This window comes from Corvus hawaiiensis, chromosome 6 (genome assembly GCF_020740725.1).
Source record: "Corvus hawaiiensis isolate bCorHaw1 chromosome 6, bCorHaw1.pri.cur, whole genome shotgun sequence".
Classification (NCBI taxonomy): Eukaryota; Metazoa; Chordata; class Aves; order Passeriformes; family Corvidae; genus Corvus; species Corvus hawaiiensis.
In genome coordinates this window covers 32,165,856-32,185,989 of record NC_063218.1, presented here as the reverse complement: position 1 = coordinate 32,185,989, position 20,134 = coordinate 32,165,856, and the positions used below count along the sequence as shown (strand labels likewise).

General features: G+C 34.2%; 1 protein-coding gene across 6 annotated transcripts in view; it reads left to right on the top strand.

Annotated features, from left to right (window-relative positions):
- FMN1 (formin 1) overlaps positions 1-20,134 on the top strand; it is a 188,629-nt gene that overhangs the window by 82,888 nt on the left and 85,607 nt on the right. For all 6 annotated transcript variants that reach the window (XM_048305986.1, XM_048305987.1, XM_048305985.1 and 3 more), the window contains 2 exons: positions 7,906-8,681; positions 12,348-12,498. In XM_048305986.1, the coding sequence (XP_048161943.1) occupies positions 7,906-8,681; positions 12,348-12,498 (927 nt within the window). The remainder of the gene's footprint in view (positions 1-7,905; positions 8,682-12,347; positions 12,499-20,134) is intronic.

Here is a 20,134-nt window from a genome sequence, read left to right as displayed (position 1 = left end):
AAGGGGCAGTTTGTGTCTTGTACAGAATAGTCTCTTAAAATACATGGTCCTGGTCAGAAAACATCTACAGTGTCCTTGTCTCATAGATCTGCTTTGCATGGCTGTTCATACTCTTCTGATAGTGATAAAAATGGAGGTGTGTTTGTTACGTTATACTTAGGTGGTCACTGAAAGCTTATCACTAGCAAGAAAGAATCAGAATCACAGAGTCATAGAATAACCTGAGTTGTAGTGACCCATGAGGGTCATCAAGTCCAACTCCTGGCCCTGCCTAGGACACCCAAGGATCACTCCATGTGCCTGATTCAATTCCTGTTCCCACTGTATTCTACTGTCAGCAGACTTGACAAGTACAGCTGTGGATTTATTTTTTTTCTAAACTCATGGTACGTATATATTATTAAAAAACTACAAACGCCTCAGCTATTTCCTATTCATTGTCCTTATAGATCCACTAGACTCAATAGGTACAAACACGCTGGCCAAAGGCTTGCAAGTCTTCTGACAGGCGCTTCTTGTAGGAGACAGGAACACAGCCTTGGCAACTGGAGGGATGTTAGCCTGGCTGTTATTGATTTTGGGTCCTGGAAAATTGTAAAGAGAGTTAGGACAAGAAAGCATAGAGAAAGAATCGAATTGTTAAAGAATGGTATTTAATTTAGGAGAAGAATACATTTATAGTAATTTTAAAAAGTGAAGGGTGTCAACAAGCCTATAATGAATATAGCAATTTCAGTGACACATTTTCTATGTAGTATACAGTTGAATATGTGTAGAAGATGAAATAGGAAAGTTGAAGGGGGAGACAGCACTGGGAATTGCCAGGAAAGGAGTTATGGGAGCAAAACAAAGGGGTAATACAAGTGACTATACAGAGGGAGGAGAGTGAAGAATAGCTGAAGATCTTAATAAATGTATTTTAACTTTGCATGCAGCACTGAGTCTGTACAAAAGCAGTATTTAAAATATGTTACAAATGCAAACTAATTCAGAAATGTCATGACCATGTTCCTGGCTACATCCAGAATAGTTTTGACTGAAACTGGAACAGTGAATTGGAAGAATATTAGAAATATAAAAATATTAAAGAAAACATTAGAATATGTAAATTTAAATACTTTAAAAATGACATGATTTTGAATGTTTTTTCAGTAGTGAAAGCAGGTATCATTCTGTTAATACCTTTGTCATTCTTTATTTGTATTCAGAGAAGGGCAGTTTGCTGATTTTGAAGTTTTTCTAACAAAAGAATTAGAAAACCCCAGAAGTAACAGCAGATGGAGTACAAAACAGTGCATTTCTCAAAAATAATTTTTCCTTAGATTGCCATTAAATATCTATTTTTATTGAGTTATTACTTTCTCATACACTCATTCAGTTGTTCATTTGCCTGTTTTTTAAAAAAATTGTATATATTTTCACAGTAAATATTTATTTTGTAAAACTTGAAGTGAATTAGTGCTTGAAATATTATGTGAATTTTAAATCATTTTTACTCCTGTATATAATCATGCACTTGGTATTTAAAAAAAAAATTGTATGTTGCAGTGTTAAGTAGGTATATTTTAATTATGCGCTATGCTAATAATTTTATACTCCAAAATTGCTGGCTATAAGACTGTATTTCTTTCTCATCTTAACAAATGCCAATTAAATAACTGACTATGTAAATATATATAGAAAAACATTGTTCTGTACACCTGCTGTGGTCAAATTTCATCCCAACTACTTTTGCCACATTTCCTCTATAAAGCTATGTATTTATTATTTTTAAATTGGAAAGAGAATTGGACTCTGTATGCATTGCCTACACAAATATTTAGAGATCTGGGAATGTTTGAGAATGGTCAGTCATTACTTTTTTTACTGTGAGGTGTAGGAACAATCCTTACTGTGTGCCCTTGATAATGATGATGTACTATATGTAACTGTTATGTTTGTTGATGTATTTGTTAGAGACAAATTTTGATTTTTATGTAAATTGGAATGGGTTTAACTTTTTTTCCCCCTGTGGAGAAATCCTTTGCTAAATCTCTGATTGTTGTTAAAATTTAAAACAAATGTATGTTTTTTCAAGGACAGAGAGTCAACAAAAAAGAGCTTCTTTTCCTTTGTCAACACAATAGAAGAATAAAAAGTGTGAACTCTTCCAAAAACTGAAGATTAAATTAATTAGAATGAACAAAACCAAGAAGTTAGAGGCTCGCTGTGAAAAATTTGCTTTTCCTCTCTTTTCTATGCACACTACTCTGATGGCCAAAATACTATTAAGAAAAAAAGCTGTAAAGTCTGTAAAATAAGCTTTTCATTGGCAACTCAATAATTCTTATCCTTTTTTTTTTTCTTTTTTTTTCCCTTTCTCCTTTTTTAATATCCCTCCTCGCTGGAACATTTCCATATCTAATAACTATGTCGCTAGATACTTTGTGTCTTCTTTGTTCCCACTTTTTTCATTTTCATGGGTTGGCATAAGTAACTAATTAGATGTAACAATCACTGTATAAAAGTCAGAGAAGGGAATAAAATCGAGCTCACTTTCTCCATAATACGTTATTTTTCCACTCTAATTAGAGTAAAAACTTGTAAAAGTGTGTGTTTCTCAGTTAAAGAAGAGGTCTGTCTCTGATATACCTAGAACAGCTTTGTTCATTAAATATGTGTCATTTTTACACAGTCACTTTTCAGAGTAGAATTACACTGTAAATGCTAGTGAAAAGGTATTGACTTTGGAGCATGAATTTGCTAATTTCAAAGCAAAAGTTCTGCATATTGCTTGCTCTGAACAGTGTTTTAGAGAACATTTGTTTTATGTTTTACTGTTAAAATTCTCAGGATTTTTTTAAACATTTATGGTGCAAATAAGTCTTGACTAATAACAAGTTAGCAGCTGATTTCTGAATGTAGATTGCTGTAGAAATTTATACTTTCCTTGTTATTCATACATAACCATTGTTCTACAGCTTTTCATATCAGAGCAATTCTGTGTCATAGTTAAAAAGTTTTTGTTCACATAAAATCACATTATATAAAGCAGTAGCACGAAAACAAATATACTTGAGTTGATTGCATTTAATCGAGTATACTGGCTGTAATAAATGAGACTAATCTTTCTTGAACATGTCAGAGCACAGAGAAGCTGTAACACTGGTATTGAGATTTGTCCGTGTTAATCTACATTATAATTTCAAAGACATTTAGACAATCTGTTGGTTATATGAAGGAGAGGATTTAATCTTCTGTTTTTGTGATTAATTTATGATTTATCATCTGGTACTGTAATGGTTAATAGCACTATGGTACACTGGTTGACTGTTAGGAATTTTTCTTCCTTGTGCACATGCTTCATAATTTCCTGGGTCCCATGGGACCACAGCTGAGTTGTTGGCATTGTCAGAAAATATATCTTGCTTTTTTTCTCTGTGTTGTGTCAAGTCACTTAACAGGTGCCAAAAGCAGGTCACTGGAGTCATACACCAGAGGGATGGGTATAAAGGGATAAAACAGGAAGACGCTGGAAAGCCTGTCCAAACACTCCTGTTGTTTTCCAGGTTACAGTCTATCAGTATTTTTGGATATTTGCATAATCCTCTTATATCGTGTATTTTAGTAAAAGAGGTATTTTTTCCCCTTTTATTCTTAAGGGGTGGTTTTTATTTTACCCATTAACAGAAGTAATTTTTAAGGAAGAGATTAATACAGGCTTTCTAAGCTTACATATATAAATGTCTGTGTTCAAGGGATCTGAGAATCAGCCAAGATCATTTGCTTGGTGAGTTGATTATACTCAAGGAAAATGGATCATGTCCATTTCAATGGCAGAAACAGACAAATCTTGATGAATTAAAGAAACTGATTTGTAAGTGCAACTGCACTAGTGAGGTCTGAAAAGCAAAATAGGCCAGAACCTTCTTTAGTCAGAATCAGAGGTGCAAAATCTCTGAAACCTGTATTCCAAGCAAGAGCAGATTTGGAAGCAAAGTACATTTTATCAAGGAGAAGGATGGATAGAACTGCCTGCTTATTCAACCTCTTCAAAAGGGGTATTGGGTGGAAAAATGGAAGAAGGGGTACATAAGCCAGGAAAGCTAGTTTTAGAATTCAGAATAGAAAAGGGCATTTGACAACACTCAAGCTGAATCCTGTCTTGCAAAGGAAATTTAAGGGTTCACTGTAAGTATTCTTCAGCAATAGAAACAGAAAGAAACTAAGGAAACAAGGGGAGCATTATCCAGTAAGGGTGAGGTGGAAACAAAAAGCATTGTTTATTGAACCTAGAAAATTAAGACCAAATGAGCTGCCCCGAATTTCAGTAGCAGTGATCATGAACACAGGGACATCATTTCTCTTAAACTGAAGACACACGGCTTTTAGTACTGAATAAAGCACAGATTACTTTTTTGCATATCACAATTCTTTTTATCCTAGTAAAGGGTTGATTCAATCAATCTGTGATGTGCTGTCCTTCACAGATCCTTTTCCCTTAGAATTGCCATACCACTGATCAATCCCTTCCGTGGCTATGTATGCTGCAGCTCTCTTTCTTGAATTGTAGCATGTATTTTCAGACTGTCTCCTTGTCAGGTAAAATTATTGTGAATTCAGAATTTTAACAGTGTAATTCAGCTTAATAGCGTAATATTCTTTGCCTATTTAATATTGACAATGAATGCAAGAAAGATTGTACCAAAGTAAGGCAACTTTTTTCAGTAACACATTGCTGTATGGATTAGGCTTAATGTACTATGGAGGTACTTTCAAATTGATGATTGAAATCTGATTTCCAGCACATTAAGGCTTTTTCTTTTGAGCTAGCAGGATGAAGAGAAAATAGTAATAAGGCTTTATTAAAACATCCGTGCCTCTAATATGGTATTTGTAACAGTAATCTGGAAAAAATATATCTCTACTGTCATGGAAATTTAGGCAGCTGTATCAATTGTGTGTGTGTGTGTACAGGAGAGGGAGTCATATATCAGTGGCTGACTGGCAAGAGTCACTGATACAATGAAAAGCCAGAGAACCTCAACAGACCAAGGCTTGAGGGCTTAATTTGATACACTCTCTGAAAGAGCAGATTAATGCTGCAAGAAAATGAAATGGTCAGGGGAATAGAAATACGTTCCTTGCACTAGTTTATTTGGTGTTGAATGTAGCTATACAATCCAGAATTCTTCTGTGTGTGTGTTGCTGGGAAGCAAGCAACCAGGCTTCTATACCAGTCAGCAAAGTGGCAAATGCAGTTTTCAAGTGAAAAAAACTGATATCCTTTATATCTAAAGCTTGCAGATGAACATCTCCCACATTGTTCTTTGTAGTGTCTTGCTTTCGTTTTATGCAGAAATATACACAGAAATTTCCTTTGATAGGTTTCAAAATCCTCTACCTCTCTTCAGAAATAAATCATGTTCATTCATGCATGGGGTGGCTTTCTAAGCTTTAGTTTCAGCTGCCTTCTCATCTCCTCTTCCTCCGGCCTTCCTCCCACATCTTCCCTCCCTCAGATACCTTGTTTCCTGCTGAAATTTTTTCCATTTCATCTTGCTTAAAATAGTTGTGACCAAACTACTATATTCTGATGATGTTTGCTGTCCATTTGATTCGTCATACGACTTTAGAGCCTTTCATCTCCTTTTAAGAAATATTTTCCAGGAAGCAGACCTTTATTAAGAATACATATGTATTATGTATGTGTATATATAAAAAGTACATATTAATATTCATATTCTTGACACTTTTGTTGAAAATATTATCATAGTATATAAGCTGAATAGGTTTCAATATTACTTAATCTTTGGTGGATAAGGCTTACTCTGAGATGAAAAGTAATTAAAATAAAAAGTTGTTTTATTACTTATTACTAAGTATAAGTAATACTTATTTTTTGTAATTAGTAATGCTTAGTAATTTTAACTTTAATTCTTGTTTATGGGATTTCTTTAAGTAATGGAAAATAGTTCTGAAAATGTGAAAGTTTAATGCTTTTTCTTCCTTTCATTCTATCACCTCAAATATAATTTTCACTTTAAACTACCAATTGTATATTGTAAATTAAAGACTGGAGATCTGTATTTGGAAAGGCTTATAATACTAAAACAGTTGCTTTCCTGTCCATTTAAATGTAATAAATAGTTTTGTTAGATACTGTGCTTGTTTTACAGTGTGTTTTTAAGGTGGCTTCAGATTTACTGCTGGGAAAATCTCTAACGTTCAAAGTAAATTGTTCTATGAGGGAGTTTTTGATGTCCAATAGGAGCAAAGTGCTATGATTAAAAAAAAAAAATCCAGTTAAATTCCTTAAGGCAAACTCACTTCATTACCTCATTTATGGATCAGTACACCAAGTTTAAAAAGAAAAGGCATGTCTCTGGAGCAATTCAAATGGCAGAAAATCTTGTGATAGTTGAATTGAACTAATAATAAAATAGAGTGACAATAGAATAATAGTAGGAAAAGAAAAAAGGTAAGCAAATGTATTGTGTTGAACATATTTGTCCTGAGTCTTCTATAAAACTAATAGAAATTGGGTTGTTTCCAATGCAGATCTCTGTTTGATTCTCTTTGTAAGACTTTAAACTTGATTTCCCACCTTTACACTTGCCAGTGTAAAGAAGCATTTTGTACCCGGTATTTTCAGATTTTATCTTAAGAAATTGATTAGAATTCAAGCTATTCATACTCCTGTAAGAAATAACATTTCTTGTTTGCATATCTAGTCCAGCTTTATTTTACAATATAAAATCACATTGTATTACTCTATATTTGCCATACTGAGCTACACATGTATGACTTGGATGCATGTATTAGTTAATGCTGTAAACTAGTAGCTCTGACCTACTACTCAAATTGGAATGGTAAGTAGGAAGTGCTATGTTGCCATTTCTGACAAGCACTATGTGGAAATTTTAGGTGTAAATTGCTGTGCCTGTAGGAATTTGGGAAAATCACAGCTCATTAGCTGTTTCTGTTGAAAGGTTGGCTTCCCTTTTGTAGAGGGATCCTAAAAGAACCATGAAAACTCTCTTTCAGGAGTCATTGCCTTGCAAAGAATCATGGTAACATCAGCCAGCTGCCTGATAGTATCATGGCATAACAGAAAATAACTTGTAGGGACCTAATAACCTGGAACAGCAGTATTGGATTGTATTGCATTATTTAAGGAGATATTTCTGTGCCAAGTGTTTTGTATCTTTCTGACATATGGTAAGAAAAGTGGGGTTTTCTCCATCCTTCCTTCCTTACTTATTCAGCGAAATCCTCTTGATTCTCTTGGTTCTAATATTTATTTTCCTGAGTTGTAGATTAAAATGTATCTGGAAGAACTGAAATTTTAATCTAATAATAAAGATAAACTTGAAGAATTTATGTGTATCTCTGTGCATTTTATTGATGAAAACACTTAATAGATTGAGAAATTATTTTGTTTATTTAATGTTTTTGTCTTGAATGCATTTCAACTTCTGTTGTGTTTAATCTGTTTTTTACTTCCTAACGTCATCTCTCTTATGAAATGAAAAAAGCAATAAACTCACGTCATTAAATAGAATAACATTTGGAAAAGGTACATTTTTTCCATAATATACCATTAATTATTGCATTCAATTAAAACCGGGTAAGTCTGCTTAAAGATAGTGTACAACTTAGAATATGCCCAAATCAATGTTCTGGAATTTTACTTACAAAATATGCTTTGTTGAAATGCACCCTGCTTACATTTCTTTAAAGATTCGTAACTGTCCAATTATGTAACAGCTTGCAATAAAACCATTTAGAACTGGAAAAGGGAAGTATTTCTCTCTTTGCTTAATGTAAGAACATGGTTTAAATGTGAAGATTTTTAATAGACTACAAAACAAACACTTAAGAGAAATATTTGCACTAAGGGTTTTTTTTCTTGTTGCTCTGCAGTCCCAGTTTGAACTCAGGGTATTCCATATTCGTGGAGAACATGCTGTATCAACTGCTCAGCTTGAGGAAACCATTGCACATTTGAAGAATGAACTTGATAATAAGTTAAACAGAAGAAATGAAAAAGCAAAGGATATTGGTGTTTCTACTGAAGATGATAACCCACCAAAGGCATACCGAAATGTATGTATACAGACTGACAGAGAAACTTTCATAAAGCCTAGTGAAGAAGAAAACAGAGCTGTGAAAAATAACCAAATAGTACCCAAAAAGCTTAATATTTCTTCTTTGACACATAGTATATCTGCCCAAAGTGAAAATAAGGACAATTACAATGTACAGTCACCAGAAGGTGTCTTGTCTTGTCAAACAAAACAAATGCTGCCTCCTCCTCCTCCACCACCACCACCACCACCTCTTCCTCCCCTTCCTGATTCTTCACTGTCATCTTTAGTTCCTCTACCACCACCTTTGCCAATGGGTCCGACTTCACTGACACCTCAGTTTGGATCTGATCCACCACTGCCACCTCCACTTTCTGAAGGCTGTAGGAATTTTCAAGCACCACCGCCACCACCACCGCTTCCAGGGCTGGGACCTCCTGTTCCACCTCCACTGCCTGGATCTGGGTTACCTCCACCCCCTCCACCTCCTGGGCCTGGGTTCTTCTTTAATAGCACTTTATCTTCAAACCGAGGTCCTCGAAAACCTGCCATTGAACCTGGCCGTCCCATGAAGCCTTTGTACTGGACACGAATACAATTGCAAGATAACAGGTAAAATATATTTGCTTGGACTTATAGGTGCTCCTTATAGGTCATGATACAGGGATGGGTATACTATTCAAGACTTAATAACAAAAAAGTGAACAGTGTAGGAATGTATAACAAAATCAATGTGGAGACATGGAATTTACGTGCTTTTAGAAAAAAGCCGAATCAGTTCTAGAAGTCTGAAAATTATAAGTTGTTTTTAAATACTACATTTAAATTAAAATTATGTGTATTACGAATGAAATTTTTTTGCATCATAACAAAAAGATGGGGTTTGGAGGTTTTTTTCCCCCATAATTCAAGCACTGCAAGGATGACCATAGTGACAGGGTGCTTCCCAGATTTGGCACTAAAAGATAAAATGATAGCCAAGAGATTAGAAAGATTTTTTTTTTTTTTCTTAGAATTAAGTCTGAGTTAGAATTAGAATTGAAATGTTAGAGTTTGGTCAGGTGAGAACTTAGTTTCATTTTTGCTTTCCAGTCACTTCATGTGATTTTATCTTCAGAGAACTATGTTGTGTCATCTTCGATGATTCGAGTTCTAGAAACTGGAAACAGTTTAGCCGGAACCTAACCTCTGTGTGTAATTCTGTCAGAGCAGGAAGAGTACAGCATACGTATAAACATATGCAGCTCAGCAACCTGTAGCATGAAGTGTCCATTATGGACAAGTCTCAGTACTGATGGAGACCTCTACAGCTTTAAAAAAAAATAGATATAAAATTAAAAAAACCCCACCCATCTTAGTGTGATTTAGTGCAGGGATAAAATCCTAGATGTGCTTGAGGGAGGGATGCCATCAAATGGGACCTTGATATGCTTGAGTAGTGGGACTGCAAACAAGGCCAAGTGCAAGGTCCTGCACCTGAGTTGAGGCAACTCTCAATAGAATCTGTGGAATAGAGGAGGTAGACTTAGATGGAATGTAAGGAAGAAATTCTTTACTGTAAGCGTGGTGAGGCACTGAAAGGTTTCCCAGAGGAGCTGCAGATGCCTCTTTCCTGGAAGTGTTCCAGATTGGGTGGGGCCCTGTGCAGCCTGGTCTAGTGGAGGTTGTCCCTGCCCATGGCTGGGGGTTGGAATGAGATTTTCAAGGTTCTTTCAACCCAGGTCACTCTGTGGTTCTGTAACAGTATTCTAGTAGTGTATTCTGTTGTACCAAACCCGAAGTTACTACGAAATACACTGTTTCATTGATTAGTTTGTAAGTGGTCATTTGGAAAACAGGCATAAATAAACAATTTTTAGACAGGTTTTTGAAGTGATCCTACAGTCTTTGTTTATGCTACCCATTTATTTAGCTGACAGGAGAAAAGCAGTTCTCCCGTTTACACTTTCTGGGCCAGCGCAAATACCTTACTGCCAAAGTGGAATGTGGCTTCAAGCGCTACTCAGCTGCTCTTTTGGATTTGAGATTCTAACTTTCCTTCTTGTGTTTATTACTATGATATAGATCTCATTAAGAGGGATGACTCAAAAAGGATTTTTGGGGGATGCTTAATTGACACAGACTGTTTTATTTTGATGAGGAGTTGTTCATTAATTCAGGTCCTGCATTAATGCCAGTAATGAAATTACATTATTATTTTGACCTTAAAGTTCAAATCATTATTATCTGTGTTCAAAATTATGTTAGCCTAGCAGCAGTTACCAAGATGCTAAATTTAAACATTTTAATAAGTTAAATTATATTACTATATATGGCTTACAGTCATAGCACATCATAATATTATATGTGCTATACTGTGTATATACACACAGTATATTACATACTGTATTATGTACTGTGACTATATTATATATTTTAATATATTATGAATTACTATAAATTATTACAGTTTATCTTATAATAATGATTTTATTTAAATTCTTTATTTAAGTTATTTGCTATTATTATTCATATTATTTTTAGGTTTATCTATTATATTTAAACACTGTTAAAGTAAGTATCTGCAGTTAAGTGGATTTAAGTGTGAGTTTTATTTTACTTTACAACTCTGAATTTATTTTGATGAGAAAGTACCCTTATTCTGGTATAATAAAACATTGTAAGGTGTTAATATTTTATATAAAATATTTGACAGGAACAAAGAAATTAATGAAACGTCAGTTGTATGCTCTTAGTTTTTCAGAATTAAAAGCACTGAAATATTGTGGAGCGGGAAGCTTGAACATTTTAGTTTTACTTTCCCAATATTACTTTGGCATAATCGTTTAGTAGGCAATAAGTAGTTGGTCCATAAATAATCTTTATTGTAATTCTTCCCATTGAATCAATGAAATCAAAGTTTTCTTTCTGCAATAGTGCTTGTTCACCAAGCTTTTGCAAGGTAACTCATAGCATTTTGATGAACTACTGGTCACCAGATGTAATGGTCCCGCATTTTCATGGTCTGTATTGGAACTGGAAACTTCTTCAAGGGTTTGCTGCTCAGATCAGAAGCTGTCCAGGACTTCTTGTTGCAGAGCCAGAAAGAATCCTTCATTTTTCAGTATTGCTGAAACGACAGCTAGTATCGGGAAGAGTGAAGCTGTGGAGCTCTAAGCATGTCCTATGACATAGAATATGCTGCATCAGCAGATGTGAATAGAAAAAAATAAAGAGTTCCTTAAACATTCATGATAGTAGACAGTTGAGCGTTAAGTTGAAAAAAATCCTAAATTTGAAAAAAATTTTTTTTTTTTAAATTGGTTCCTTTCAAATTGGTAGGTTTTCCATTTTGTTGCACACTACATCTATGTTTAGTGACATCAGCTATTTGTATTTTACTCTGGTTTTCATCACTTTTTTAAAATTGCGAATAATTTCACTGCCTTTTAGTGACATCTGCTGGAAGAACTGGTCCCACCTTCTACTGAGAAACAGACAAGAACACTCAAAAGTTTTGTCCCACATTTTTTCCTGAAACATTGAAATTTTGAAACAAAGCCCTTTCAGAATTATTGTACAATGTTTGTAGCACTACATATTACTTTCCCCTAATCCAGATGAAACTAAAGGATTGTTTAAACAAGCTCCCAACTGATCCAAAACTAAATCTGGTCTTGGAAGGCAAAAAAACAAGGAAAGATAATCCACATTTAAAATTTACAGTTGGTTGAATGGAGAAGAATACTGGCTAGTCTCCCAGAATATAAACCACATAATTACTCTAGTTTCTCAGAACTGCAACAAGGATAAAAATGAACATACAACATCTGCGGATGACGTGAAGTAAATCAAGTCCTATACAAATTACCCCAAATGCTCTTAAAAGATGCTTGAATAAAGTTTGTTCACTATTTGTTGATACTGTTTATTTTTATAAGTCTAAATAGATTACTGGAAATTTCTCAAAAAAGCTGCCGTTGAAATACTCCTAATCCTAGTTGAAGTGGCAGAAGTCTCTTGAGATGTATTTCACAAGCTGCAGTTGTTGGACGAAGAACTGTACAATACGAATGATGCATTTTGATAGTCTAGCAGGCACGGGCTAAATAGCGGAAACTAGTAACTAAAACTAACAGCAAAACTTTCTGACTCCTTACAAGAGCAAGGTATAGGGAAGGAATGCTCTTTGTGTTGCTTTGGGTTTAAATCTATCATGGATTTTCGTCTATTATGGTTAGATCTATTATGGTTTCTCATAAATGTTTAGAAATTTTATTATTACCTTTCCCTTTATAGGAAAACTGCTATGCCAACATTATGGGAATCACTGGAAGAACCTGATATACTTGACACTACTGAGTTTGAATATTTATTCTCCAAAGACACCACTCAGGAGAAAAGAAAACCGTTATCAGAGACTTACGAAAAGAAAACCAAGGCCAAAAAGGTATTTATTGGTTTTTTGTTTGTCTTTTTTTTTTGTGTGTTAGTGTTTAGTCTTTCATTTTGAGAAAACTCCCTTTTAATTTTTGGATTTTTTGTGAATGAGCAATCAAACAAGCTATGGATTGCTGATTCAATCTCAGTTCTCTTGCTTGAGAATGCAGGGCTGTTATTTACCTTGGAAGATGTTTTGCCTTTGATAATGAAAGTTCCACAACCCAGTGAGATAGAAAAAATACCATGTAGGAGAACAGATTTAAAGTTCTAATTCATATTTGCAAGTGCCAGTATTTCAGGCCATTACCTGCCCTTGAGCTGATTTATTACTAATGCCTGTCATTAGTTAACTCTAGCAAACCTCCCTTTCACTGAGATTAATTTTATTGGAAAAAAAAAATTTAAAGCAACATTTTGAAAAAAGGATTGACAAATTTTTTTTAGTCCAGTATAGCTAAGGAGTTGTGTCAGGAAGGGACAGGACAATCATGTCTTTAATGGCCAAAGCTACATGCAGTAGCTGTGTCATTGCTGTAGGGCCAATATTGTTTGCTTCAGACGTGATCCATTACAGAGGGAGCTGGCACTTGTCAATTGGGATGTGCAGATAAGAAAAAGAAATGGCATTAGTAGTATTTGCTGCCAGAAAAATTCTAGGCTGAATAATAATCAATACTGTTTTCCTAAACCAGTGTGATTTACACATCAGAAACTACTGAAACATTTATTGTGTTTTAAATCTCATTGAGTTTACCTGCTTGGAACCACAAGAGGGCTCTTTGCATGCGAGCTGTGCTTGCTACCTTCAATTTTATAATATATAGAATGCGAAACATGTATACATATTGGTGCTTTCAGATATTTCAGAACATCTTTGATCATAAATTCCCGGTATTGTGTCTTAATGCAACACCTAATGAGAAGTATCAATAAGGCTATAGAATTTACAGAATTCAAATCCATGCGATGCAAAAAGTAAAAAATAAGAAATGGGGCCTGGATGGGGACATGCTGGCATTTTTAAATACACACCAAAGAAATAGTTGTTACAGTCCTTCAAATATTGCACTGAAGTTGGACATCAACATCTCTGTGAAAAATACTTTGAGATATTTTGCTTGACAAATATTCTTGAAGTAAATTTGATACGTAGCAGCAGCTGTAGCCATAAATTGGATTAGTTCACATATCTTACGCCTTCTTTCTAATATTTATGTTTACATTTCATTAATTTACCTTTTTCAGAAAGAATTATGTAATAGGAAATACAGGTTTCTAAAGAACTTTGAAGAATGCAATCACTGTAATTTTAGTGGGGAATTGATATGCACAAATAGTTGCCTTTTTATTTCAAAATCTCAGTAGTTAAGGGAGTATATCTACTTCTCCAAGTGGGTGACAGCAAACCAGGTACAGAATTATGCCTGTATACTGAGAGATGAAATTGTGTTTTTCTTTTTCCTTGCTGCTTTGTAAAGTAACTTCTTTGTTTGAGCAGTACGATTTTTTAATGATCTCTCTTGGCTTATCCAAAATTGAATTGAATAATACTTATAGAACATATTGGTATAATAATATGCATTATTTCTTGTGAGCAACCAATGTGTTTTCATACAACTGCATCTTTTTTTTATTTCTATCACTGTTTTAATTATTCTGCTTTGTGGTTAAAGGTAAACTTACTATTTTAAGACAATGGATAGATATATTTACTGAAATTAATGAAATGAAAGAGGTTCCTTTAAAGTACTGTATGAAAATACAAAAATAAATTCCCTAAAAGATAAATTCAGAATTATATCTATTGCTGTGTCTTTAGTTTGGTCAACTGATGGGATTGTGATCATGGCCTTACAAACCATGGGAGTTGTAGAGTTTTTCATGAGAATTTAGAAAACTCGTGATCAGTAGTGTGAAACATTCAATCATTTGGTCAATTTAAAAATTAAGAATAAATCCACTTTTAGAATTCAAAGAAAATATTAATTGAGTACAGCAGCATTTTTTTAGTGCATTCTGTCTTTTCACCTTTCTCGGTTTAATGACTCATAGTAGCAACTGAGTGTTTTTACGGACAGTTGGCCCTCTTAGATGGTCCTGTGTTTTTCTTTGTCTCTCTGAAATTCTCTGCTGGCTGGCTCCAGTGGATCAGTCTTGGTGGGCTGCAAACAATACAGTAGTAGAAGGCATTTTATTTTCTTACAGGAGGGTTTATTAGTAGATAATAACAGAGAGCTCCTGTAGATCAATATAAAGCTGTCAGTTTGGCTGGTTTCATTTCTCGTTTCTCATGCTTTTTCTTGGCTCTCAAACTTTCTTGCTTGTTTTCCTAACAATTACATCTACTAGGGTTTTAGCAAGAATCTTTTTGCTTCAGTACCTAAGTTTCTGCTTGTCTGGTCCTAAAAATGGTACCAGTGTCACATTATAGGGGATTGTATAGTCTGGATAAAGATGCTTTCAACAGACATTAAGAAACACGAATCTTATGAGGCTCATCATATATTACAGATTGAGCTGATGCTGTGTCATTATGTACTTATTTGTGTATTCCTTCTTCATATTCTCTAAAAGAGCCTTCCAGAGCAAGATACAGGTACAGCAATAAAATCTTGAGTTGTAGTTTGTGTTTGAAATAGTTAAGCTATTTTATTTAATGATGTCTTTTAAGACTGATCCGTTCACTGCATTAAACCTCTTCTCTGCACAAACTATGCCCTATTTCATACCGTCTTCTACAAACTAAGTTCAGCCTCCTTGGTATTTAGAAAAGTGATGGACCAACAGATAGTGCAGGTCTGCTTATTAAAACACGATTATTCAATACTTTGCTCCTTGAATGAGAATTACATCAGTGCCTCCCTTGCAGTCAAGTTCCTTTTTCAATTGGAAGTAAGATTTTATCTTTTGAATTAGAGGATAATTGTTTCTCATTTTACTCCTTTGCAGTTCCAAATAAAACAATATTATTCAGTTTATTCTCAGAATTATTAGTTCTGTGAAACCAGTTGGAATAATCTGTATGCTTAGGCTGTGAAATGAATGCTTCTGTGGAAAGCCTATAGAAATTTCAGTCTGTTCTGTTCTTACCCATTTTTCCACATAGCAGACACTGTGTGGCAACACAGATTAAAAAATGCACCATATGCTGAGCTTTTTTTGCTTACAGCTGATAGACACCTGCCATTTTCAGCCAGAAATGTTGAAATGCTGCCCTCCATAGGCTGCACCAGGGGAGGTTTAGGTTGGACATTAGGAAGAATTCCTTCACTGAAAGGGTGATTAGCCTTTGGAATGGACTCTCTAGGGAGGTGACAGAGTCACGGTCCCTGGAGGTGTTAAGGGAAAACTGGCTGTGGCACTCAGTGCCATGGTCTCGTTGACATGGTGGTGTTCGGTCATAGGTTGGACTTGATGTCAGAAGTCTATTCCAACCTAATTGATTCTGTGATTCTATATAAATAGAATGGCTGGTGTATTTTCCAGTACCATTTGGCAAGTTATGCACAGGAAGGAAATTTCTGAGTATGCATTCATATTATATACATATTTATACTCATTTATATAATATAATTACAATATAATATATAATATATAAAATTAATATTTATAATATGGAATATATTACTGTTTGTACATATATATGCTCACTGTCAAAATAGGAGAATACATTGAGGACTCTCTGGACTTCTCTGCTGGTTGTAGTTACCTTGGTATTTTCACTTATTTCTTGGAAAGCAGAATACAAACTCTGCAGCCACCACCTATTTGCGAGAGGCTTCAAATGTACTGAAGTAGATCCTTCAGAGGGCTTTCATGTATCTGAGATCTGGTCTGAAAGACAAAGATAAGCACAAAGCTAATGCAGTTAACCACAAGGTTAATATGTTTAAAGATACACAGCTACCTAAAAGCTAAGATGGGGTATAGCTGGCTAACTGACTGGTAATAGTTTAGCAGAAAGAGTCTTGGCGTTGTAATGGCTCACAAGAGGAACATGAATTGTCAAATCGTGGTACTACTAAAAATGAAAAACAACTCTGACAGATCAAGAAACATTGCTTGCTCAGCCATGTCTCAGTTAAGAACTGCATCTAGATTTAGGCACTACAACCCTTCATTAAAAATTTGTTACCTAAAGAGTCAAGAAGAGGGAGAATGATGAAAAGTGAAGTAGTCTCTAAGGAAAGAATCAAATTATTAGGATTGTTTAGTCTAGAAAGGAGAAAGTTGATTGAGACACACAGTATAAGTGTAATCAAGTGCATGCAGCTGCTGGAAAGAAAAATTATGAAAAGCTTTCTAAGAGCAAGGATACCAAAGGAATGCAGAAAAATTTTGGCTAGGGAAATTGTGTTTCTGCATTTGGAGATCTTTAGGAAAGTTTGTTTAGAGTGGTACACATATAATTGATGCTGTCTTGAAGTACAGAAATGCTGTAGATGACATCTTGAGTGCCTTTTCAACATCTTGACACTGTTAATCAATTAAAAAACATAAAGTCCACTTTCTGTCCATTGTCCTATGCATTGAAACAGCTGGCTGTACTTTTTTCTAGAGTGGAAACACTTTCCTGATTCCCAAATTTGTTGCATTCATGCCAGACAAAAATGGCTTATTGGGTTACACTGAGTTCTAGAGGCTTCTGACAAATATGTGGGGGAAGAAAGGAAGGGAAATTAAGAATCTAAGCAGCAATGGTAATAAAAATTCTGAAAGGACTGCATAGAAGTCACTGCATAGTCACATAGAAGGTGATTTTACTATTTTTAGAAATATAATAATTTATTTTGGAAAAATATAGTACATTCTATACCCTCTGAAATAATTCCGGAAACTCTTGTTCTTGTGCATTTATCTTCTCTGCATGTATACAATCTTTTATTCAATGTTCTGCAGTATTATGTAGGTAATGATAAAAATTAGTATTCTGGGGGGTTGATATTATGTCTTAATAAAAGAATTTGGTTTTTTCTATTTGGGAGAATTTAATGGCTAGATGAATATATTAGTTATGTCCTGTTATTAGAGAAAAATACTATGCAATATATTTAAATATTGAAAATACAATTCTTCTTTCATAAAAATATTTTTGAATTAAGACTAGATGCATTATAATCTTATATGAAGTAATGTAATGCAGTAAATGTTTGGAGCTGATGTCCATGAAATGGAAAAGAGATGATTGCTGACTTTACCAGAGACTCTAGGTGGATAAATAATCTATGGAAGGAGTGGGATTTCTTTCATTGTTATTTTATAGTTCTGAAATAGTTGAATCTGTAGCAGGAAAAGTTGAAATGACTGGGAAAAAACAAAAGCCCATTAGAACCTGAATATGAATCAAATAAATTTATCTCTGTTTTTTGGCTAATTCAGTTAGCGTAATCTAAATGTGTAAGTTACTGGTATGATGTGGCTTGATCATACCCATTGAATCTAGAACTTTTTATGCCATGTAAAGTGTTGTGGTCTTTAGTTAAGCTTTTTCAAATGCATGCAGGTCATCCCATTTTCAATATTACTTAGAAGTTGCAGCTTCTTGGAAATCAAGAAAGAGAAGGGCTAGATCCACCAGTTTATTTTAGGTAATAAGTTTAGTTTAGGTGTTGATTCTGTTGGACATTTAGACTTTAAATGCCTCTTGAGTGTAACTCCTTTTCTTAACTCCTTTATTTAAAGCATCACTGACATACTTTCGAAAGTGCTATTGTTAATCTAGACTATGTTCATCATCATTTCTATACTTTCTTATGCAAAGATTTCAGATGTAGCATTCTAGACATATAATTTCTGCACCTATTCTGTTTTCAATTAACATGAAAATATTTGTCTAGGAATGTATGGTCCATTTAGTAAAAGAAATTTTAAGTTACATTTATGAAAATGTAAATGGGCTGCAACTATGAAGTTTGTTGTAGCAAAAATATTCAACTATAAGTAGATTCTCTACAGTGCCAGTAAGGTCCATAACTGCTTAGTAAAACAACAAAAACTGAAAACAATGAGTATTAAAAATATAACCTAATTTTTGGAAAATAAAACCAACCAAAAGCCCAAACCTGTCATTGTTTTTGAAAGAGCTCAGCTTTTATAGATTTGAATATAATTTGAGGGATCTAACTTCCTTCTCACACTATGAAAGTCATCTATAAGTATTTTTATGTCAGATGAAGGACTGAAGTGTTACATGCAGACAATTTTGCTATCATTCATTGTATGTTAAAATTTCTTGTCTGTACATATCCATGCAAAATTTTTAGCTGATGGGCACATGTAATTGTTTCAAGCCATAGTTTCTCCTTTCCTGTTAAATTTGCAGAACCAACATTATTTTATTACCAAGTAGGAGAAAGGCAGAATTAGGATATATATTTTGGAATGAAATAAAAGACATTATTCATTATGTATTAAGCTATGATACTCTGTAATCTTGAAAAATAGGTTATTTAGAAAAGAAGATTCCTTTGCTGCAATTTTTTCCATGTGCATTTTGTAGCTAATTGCTAGACTTAACACATATTTTGAAGTTGTGTTAGTTTTTCTAATGTATTTGAGCACTTGTTAGTAATTTTTTCTCAAAAACTCAAGTATTTTCTATACTTTTTCAAGAAACAGGATAGTTGGATATTTGTGATGCCACTCTGTCTTCATCTTACCAAAAAAAATGAGTAAATGTCAAGTAATTTGTGTCAGGTGTATGCTCCAAATGAAAGTCCATCAATCATTTTTGGCCCTTTAGTGCAATGATTATCATTTCAAAGACGCAGGAGGACATGAAAGATAATGGCTTTTCTGTTGTCTATTATCTCTAACAGATTTCACATAATTATTAACATGTGTTCTCATTTACAAAGAGTGTCAATATTTTGAGTGAATTGCATTTTTTTAACTGAAAGGGATATGTCTGTCAGCAAGTTTTTTGTCCATCTAACTAAATGAGAAATTACAATTAATGAATTTTGTGTTTCTGCAAGAAGGACAGATACTGCAGAAAATGTTGGAAGCTTTGCAGGGTTGAAACACAATGACTGTCTTCAGCTGTCTGCATAAGATAATAAACAGTGTTCAAACTTAAGAAGAAGTGGTAAAATGTTAGTGCATGCTCTTCCGAGGCACTCTCACTTTCTTTTTATATTTTGTGCTGTGCTGAGTAAAATAACTGGCATTCCTTGTTTATCACAAAGCCCTGAAGTCACATAGAATATAGAAATTATCCATACAGTGAATATCTGTTTTGTGGTATGTCTTATTTTTGCAGTTCTGACAGGAGTAAAGATACTGAAATAAGTTTCTTACTAGCTTTCTTTCATACCTCCTGTTTCAACCTGATAAATTGCCATTTGTGTGTCCTTTAGAAAAAGGCTAAAAGTAGTGGGGTTTTCAAGCTAATAAAATTGTAAATAGGCTTTTAAAAATATAAAGCTATGGTTCATCCATGTTAAGGAAAACACAGTTAAACTTGGCTCTTGCTTGAGTAGGAATATGAGAGATGATGTCTAGTCTTAAGCTTCTGAAATTTCATTGGTAACTTATGGAGTGTTCATGCACAATGGCTTGAGGGGCATAATTTGGCTTCTTGTGCAGGATATTCTTCCTGTGTCTGAGCAGGGTTTCATCAATCTACTCATGGGTCCAGGCTG